This window comes from Euleptes europaea, chromosome 8 (assembly GCF_029931775.1).
Source record: "Euleptes europaea isolate rEulEur1 chromosome 8, rEulEur1.hap1, whole genome shotgun sequence".
In the NCBI taxonomy this organism is placed as follows: domain Eukaryota; kingdom Metazoa; phylum Chordata; class Lepidosauria; order Squamata; family Sphaerodactylidae; genus Euleptes; species Euleptes europaea.
The window spans coordinates 64,152,447-64,159,773 of record NC_079319.1 but is presented as its reverse complement, the minus strand read 5'-3'; the positions used below and the strand labels follow the sequence as shown (position 1 = coordinate 64,159,773).

The window sequence follows — 7,327 nt, the reverse complement described above, 5'->3', positions numbered from 1 at the left end:
ATGGCCGGGCGGCGGCCGGCGGGCGGCCGCTGGGGGGCGCCGTCGGGGGGCTCGCCCCCCTGCCGGGCGGCGCCGCTGGCCCTGCTGCTCTGCCTGCTGCCCGCCGCCTGCCCGGGGGCGGCGCCGCCGGCGCTCAACGACACGGAGCCCATCGTGCTGGAGGGCAAGTGCCTGGTGGTGTGCGACTCCAGCCCCTCCGCCGACGGCGCCATCACCTCCTCGCTCGGCATCTCCGTCCGCTCCGGCAGCGCCAAGGTGGCCTTCTCGGCCACGCGCAGCACCAACCACGAGCCCTCCGAGATGAGCAACCGCACCATGACCATCTACTTCGACCAGGTCAGCCGGCCCCGCCCCCTCTCGCCCCGCCCCCTCGCCCCCTCGCCCCACCGCCCCGCCCCCTCGCCCCTCCGCTGCCGCCGGGCCCGGCCCCGGCTACGCGCTTTCCTTACGCCCCCTAGTGGTAGCGGACGTCTCTCCTCGTGGGCCAGTTTTGCATGGGGGTGACCATCCCTTCCCTGACCTGGATGGCCCAGGCTAGCCTGATCTCGTCAGATCGCAGAAGCTAAGCAGGGTCAGCCCTGGTTAGTATTTGGATGGGAGACCACCAAGAAAGTCCAGGGTTGCTATGCAGAGGAAGGCACTGGCAAGCCACCTCTGTTAGTCTCTTGCCATGAAAACCCCAAAAAGGGGTCGCCATTAGTCGGCTGCTACGACACTTTACACACACACACACACACACACACACACACACACACACACACACACACACACACAACTATCTGGGCCCTGACCTGGATGGCCCAGGCTAGCCTGATCTCGTCAGATCTCAGAAGCTAAGCAGGGTCAGCCCTGGTTAGTATTGGATGGGACACCACCAAGGAATACCAGGGTTGCTGTGCAGAGGAAGGCACTGGCAAACCACCTCTGTGAGTCTCTTGCCTTGAAAACCCCCCAAAGGGATCACCATAAGTTGGCCCAGGCTAGCCTGATCTCATCAGATCTCGGAAACTAAGCAGGGTCAGCCCTGGTTAGTATTTGGACGGGAGACAACCAAGGAATACCAGGGCTGCTGTGCAGAGGAAGGCACTGGCAAACCACCTCTGTTAGTCCCCAAAAAGGGGTCGCCATAAGTCGGCTGCGACTTGACGGCACTTTACACACACGTGCACGCACAATTCCCAGCACGTTCCAGGCTGAATTGCCCTGCGATTGTTTTTTTTTATTTTGCACGCTGAACCGTCATTCCAGAAGTGACTGCGAAGTCAGCGCTTACCTGCTTCGCATTACCAAAGAGCCCATTTAATCCAACCTTTGGTGTTTGCCGCGAAGAATCCCCCTCAAGGAACAATGCAAAACAACAGAGGCGCAGTAGCTATGCATATGCCAAAGGCTGTGCAATCAGGAACAAAGGAGCAGGCGAGTGGGGGGCGTGGAACTTCTCCTTTTGCATGGGGACCATGAAAAGGCATTTAGAAAGTCGCATTTGTTAAAAAAGCTTAGAGCGAGCATCAGAATTGACCATGCAAAAATGGCCATGGACAGATGAAGCTGCCTTGTGCTGAATCAGACCCTTGGTCCATCAAAGTCAGTATTGTTGACTCAGACTGGCAGCGGCTCTCCAGGTAGGCTTGACAACCTCCAGGTAATGGCAGAAGATCAGTTTGCCTGGAGAAAATGGCTGCTTTGGCAATTGGACTCTATGGTGTTGAAGCCCCTCTCCTCCCTAAACCCCGCCCTTCTCAGGCTCCACCCTCAAAATCTACGGCCGATAGTGAAGAGGAACCTGGCAACCCTATCTCCAGGGTCTCAGGAATGGGTCTTTAACATCACCTATCCTCCTAGTCCCCTTAACTGGAGATGCTGGGGAATGAACCTGGGACCTTCTGCATGCCAATCAGAGGCTCAACCACTGAGCCACAGCCCCTCCCCTCCTTTTTTCATCACCCTCCCCCGACATAACCAGCTATCTGTTCCTTGCAAAGTCTCCACTCTTGCCGTCCCTGCACCAACCACCCTTTTCCTGCTTCCGACATACTGATTGCCCTTCCTTTTTCTCCGGGTGCCATCTCCTCTCTTCGCCTCTCTGCCTCCCTTCCAGCATCAATGACTAGCATTCTCTTTCCATTCTCTGCTTGCATGGCAAACCCCAACCGCTATTCTGCCCCTTCCCCCCCCATACACACCCCTTTTTCTGGTTTTTTTCTGATTACAGCCCTGTTCCCCAGTGACCCCTCTCAGGTGCAGACCCTCTGCTCCTTCCCAAGACCGTGTCCTGGCATTTCTCCCAGTAACGCTGCTCTCAGAGTCCCAACTCCATCTTTATTCTATCTCCCTGCCCCAACTAACCCTCCCTCAACCTCTTCCTCATAGCTGTGTGTGTGTGAAGTGCCGTCAAGTCGCAGGCGACTTATGGCGACCCCTTTTTGGGATTTTCATGGCAAGAGACTAACAGAGGTGGTTTGCCAGTGCCTTCCTCTGCACAGCAACCCTGGTCTTCCTTGGTGGTCTCCCATCCAAATACTAACCAGAGCTGACCCTGCTTAGCTTCTGAGATCTGACGAGATCAGGCTAGCCTGGGCCATCCAGGTCAGGGCCCCTCATAGCTGCCCCTCCCCCAATCTTCAATCCTCCTTGCCTGGTTCATCTTCTCTCTCTAACTCCTAATTTTAGGTTCACTGTAGTAATTTACAGTCAGCATCCTAGCCGTTCCTGTGATACCCTTTGGATTTGACCGTGGCCTACAGAAGGTTCTATGCTTGGGTATCCTTAGGGCTCAAACATTTTTCACGCTACCCCATTCATCCCCCACATTATAAGTCATGAGGGAATCAAATTCTGTAGACCATGATGATGGGCTTGTACACATGAACCTGCCTTATACTGAACCAGACCCTTGGTCCATCAAAGTCAGTATTGTCTGCTCAGACCAGCAGTGGCTCTCTAGGGTCTCAGGCAGAGGTCTTTCACATCACCTACTTGCCTGGCCCCTTTAACTGGAGATGTCGGGGGTTGAACCTGGGACCTTTTGCATGCCAAGCAGATGCTCTACCATTGAGCCATAGCACCTCCTGGCCAGGCTCATTCTGGGCTCCAGGGCCCAGAAAAGTGTCTCCTCGTTTCTCTCCCTGTCCACTTAGTGCTGTCCACTTAGCCTAGGGTCTTGCAGCCACCAAGCATCTTGAGGAGAAAAGAAGGCGACTCCTCAGGTACAGTGCCAGAGTGTGTGGCCTTCTCTGTCGCTAGCATTCCAACATCTGGTTTCTTCAGTGTTGAGGTTCTGGGATTTGCTGCCTTTCCTTAAAAGCCAGGTAAAGACGGAAAGGTTGGTGGAGAGGAAGCCGCAATATTTGGGTGTAGCGCAGCATGGGGGACAGCCAAAGTCACTGCATGCTTCAGTTTTTCTTCTTTTCTCATTGGAGGAAACCTGCATTCACGTACGATGGCCAATCTTATTGCTGAAATACAAGAAGAAAGGAGAAACAGAATTGATTTTTTTTTAATCCTTAAAATATAGCATTTGTACTAAAGATGCTGGTTGGTGGCAACAAGATATATGGCAAAATGTTTATTTGTGTCTACACAAAAATGAATGGAAATCCATCCAGAATGACTCAACGTGGATTATCTCCTGTCTGCAATTTTGACATCACTAATCGATTGGTTCTCTGCTCCCAACTTTTTTATCTGTTTGCTTTTCCATTTATTACAAATGACCAGAAAACCTATTTTGACATTTGTAGGTATACACTTTCTTTGGCTTGTAAAGAATTTTTCCACTGTCTCGTCCCTGTCAACACAGAGAGCTGTAATAGTAAACTTACAGTCCTTCATACATACATTACAATTTTGTTAATAAGGTTTATGTGACTTCATCAATCTTTATGGTAAACAAACATTTTACTCTTCATATTTATTTTTTGATGTGTATGGAGCTTTTAATCACAGTTTTCAGTTAAATGACAGGTAGTGGCAGACGTGTGCCTTCCTTCTCCGTTAATATCCTCAAAAGATTTGAATCTGGGCCATGCAAAAGATAGCCAACGTTTCCCACTGACTTCTGAACACTGTTTCCACTCATTTTTGTGTACATGCAAATTAACACTTTTGGGTTCATTGAGGCTCTTGTAAAAAGTTCTGAATCGGGAGCTACCTAGCAGGCAAAAAAACAAAAACCCAGGTCAAGAATCGTAGGGGCTCTTCTGGTTTGTTGAAGCGTGTTGTCCTGCACCAGTGAGCCTTGGATCCGATCTTGACAATCCTTTGTTTCAGATGGAGCCAGCAGGAGGCTACGTCCGCTTTACAGAGCTTACAAACCCCGAGCAACCCTCGTAACCAGCTATCTGAGATGAGCTGCAAATTTTTTGATCAAGTTCTGAAAGGGAGAGGAAGGACCCCAAACGTGGGATGGTTTCTAGGCTCCGACTCACATTCCTTTAGTGCTTTAGGCGGGGGGGGGGCAAGCCTGTGCCTCGTGGATCCATTCCTCTTTTCTGTTCCTCAGCAAGATGCTTTTGAAACATTAATAACTTGGCTTGAGAGATCATCTCCCATTATTCTAATTGGCAGATTGCGCTCACTTTTTACCACTCTGCTGTCTCTGTGGGTTCAAATGCATCCGTCCCATTTACTGGTTTGAGCCTAACTGAATTAGTCCCTATGCATGGGGGTCGTCCCATTTACTGGTTTGAGCCTAACTGAATTAGTCCCTATGCATGGGAGTGGGGAGGAAATTGCAAAGGGGAAAAAAATTACCCAGAGAAGTAACTTATTTCTAATTTTAACACCTCCCTTTCCTGTTACTCCATCGCACGAGGCATGACAGAGTTGGATTTTGTTTCCCATTAAATTGCGAGCCCCCAAGGGACACAATTAATTTCAATACTGTCACAGGAAAATGTAAGGCAAAACAACAAAAAAAATCCTGAGCTGACTTATTTAATGGGTTCTTCCTTCTTTTGTGTGTGTGTGTGTCTTGTCTCAGGAAGGATATGTTATGTTTTCTCCTACACTGTGAAGACACAGGCTGCCACCATGTTCCTTTCATTCTTCCCAAGAGGTTTGGGTGCACCACTGTGTAAATCAATCAGCTGTCTGAAGCGATCCCTTTTAAAGCACCTTGGAAATGGACTCTTTCCCCCTACAGTCTATTTTAATTGTACAGCAAATGCCATTGGTGTTACCTTGCTTTGAGGGGTGCTGTAGAATTCTCTCGCCTCCCCGCTGCTCTCCCACTAGCATGGAACTAAGGCATGACCTGCTTCCTCCTTTTCCCCCCCTCTCTTTTTTCCCCCTTCAGGTATTAGTTAATATTGGCAACCATTTTGACCTGGCTTCCAGTATATTTGTAGCACCGAGAAAAGGAATTTATAGTTTCAGCTTCCACGTTGTGAAAGTATATAACAGACAAACTATCCAGGTATGTACTGATGTTGGAGACACTGCTTATATATATTTTTTTCTTTTCAGAACCATTCACAGGAAGGCTAATGAAGCAGAGCATGCAGAGAGACACAGTAAAGTTAGAACTCGTACACTGAATCTTTTATTAAGAAGCCCTTTCTCAGCTCTGTGAAATAACAGGATGCGGTCACAGCTTTTAGCTCAGGGCTAGCACCTGCTCTCTGCTGCCAGGACCATTTCCTGGTGGCAGATCAGATCAGTTCAGTTTATTTACAGTCATTTGACCTGGTGGCAGATAAATGTTTATGAGCTGGGTCAGGAGGCGCGTTTTAACCCCCCCAAAGTGTTCCTGCGAGGAATCTCTTTCCCTCTCCTGCTCAACCCCATTCTTGAAATCAAATCATATCCGCATGTTGGGGAGACCCTGTTTCGTAATTCTTAAAATTTTTATTTATTTGCTCGAAACAGGACATAGATCTCTAAATCTATGGACTTTTGGGTCGCAGTTGAGCTTGCGAAGTTGCATGCTGTAAGGTTGTAATGTTTCGTGATGGGCGAAAAAGGTGTGGGAAAAACTTCCAAGACTCCTCATGTTGTGTTTCTTTTGCCTTTTAGGTAAGTTTAATGCAAAACGGCTATCCGGTGATTTCAGCCTTTGCTGGGGATCAAGATGTCACCAGAGAAGCAGCCAGCAACGGGGTCTTGCTTCTTATGGAAAGGGAAGACAAAGTGCATCTCAAACTGGAGAGGGGAAACCTCATGGGAGGGTGGAAATATTCAACCTTTTCTGGCTTCTTAGTCTTTCCACTATAAAGGGAGGCTGTGGAGAAGGAAGCCTGATCTGCAAGCTGGAACAAGGATCCAACCATTAAAGAAAAAATACCCTCCTCTCCCTGTCCCAGAACTTGGCCAGACATGCCAATAATTCCAGCCACCCAGTCAGACTGCCATTACAGAAGAATGAGAACCTTTCTCAACGCTGCTCTTTGCTTTGACTCTTGACAGATCCTCGGGAAACCTGCGGCTCTCATTAGTTGTAGATGACAGTGATCTTTAAGAGAAACGAAATTATCAACCTGAGCGATTTGTACCTGTGATTGTAAAGTCAATTTTGGATTTTATTGTTGGGATCATTGACTTTCCTCCCTCATTCTCTTTCTGTTGTCCTCAAGGGACAGATTAACGGGGACCATATGACTGCTTCTCCAGGGCTTAACCCCCCCCCCCAAAGCCAAGAAGAATTTGACATCTGACAAAGTGTTCTTGCAATGCTTTTTTCTTTTTGTGTTTGTATAGCCTTAAAAAAGAAGAAGACAAAAATAAGAATGGCTTCAATTTCAATCCTGAATCTTTTGGGGGAAGGAAACCTTAGGACATGACTGTGTCAAGAAGTGCTTTATCCAGTGAAGCATATTTTGCACGATTGGAAACTATATCGTTTTGTGTTACTCGTGTTTTTCACCTTTCTTTTCCTTCTTTTTTCATTGACTCTCTTTGTGCTAAAGAAGCTAGAGCAATCGATAAGATAAAAACGAGCACATATGTACCCCGTAGCTCGCAGTGAAACGGACCAATAAAACAGTTCTGCTTGCACTATCTGCTGATCTAATAGAAGAATTTGTCATGATTTGAGGAAGAGAATTGCACAATCCGATCCTCTAGTTACAATTTGGAAGCTTCAAAGGGGCTGACATTTCCGAAAGCTGTTCCAGAAGGCCGTGAATCTCGTATTTGAACATACCTTAAAACAACAGCGTTTCTTTGCACTTTGGGGAGTCCTTTGGTGCTTTGTTTGATGGATTTGATTTCTGATGCCTTGAATATGCAGTGGCTTGGTCTCTTTGAGTGCTCCCGTCAGTCGTCTCCTCTCCTGTTTAGGTTAAAAATGACAACAACAGATTCGACATCATAACTGACAAGATCAGAT

At 48.2% G+C, this 7,327-nt stretch overlaps 1 protein-coding gene across 1 annotated transcript; it reads left to right on the top strand.

Moving 5' to 3' along the window:
- Positions 1-6,271, top strand: CBLN2 (cerebellin 2 precursor). Its single transcript, XM_056854946.1, has 3 exons — positions 1-336; positions 5,297-5,416; positions 6,016-6,271. Exons 1-3 carry the CDS (start codon positions 1-3, stop codon positions 6,211-6,213), a joined length of 654 nt encoding a protein of 217 aa, XP_056710924.1. The 3' UTR covers positions 6,214-6,271.
- Positions 6,272-7,327: the final 1,056 nt, after the last annotated feature.

Excerpts from the sequence above, each read along its gene's own strand:
- CBLN2 (XM_056854946.1), top strand. The coding sequence starts at position 1 with ATGGCCGGGCGGCGGCCGGCGGGCGGCCGCTGGGGGGCGCCGTCGGGG. Across the intron at positions 337-5,296 it reads TGACCATCTACTTCGACCAG|GTATTAGTTAATATTGGCAA; the intron begins GTCAGCCGGCCC and ends TTCCCCCTTCAG. Across the intron at positions 5,417-6,015 it reads ATAACAGACAAACTATCCAG|GTAAGTTTAATGCAAAACGG; the intron begins GTATGTACTGAT and ends TTTGCCTTTTAG.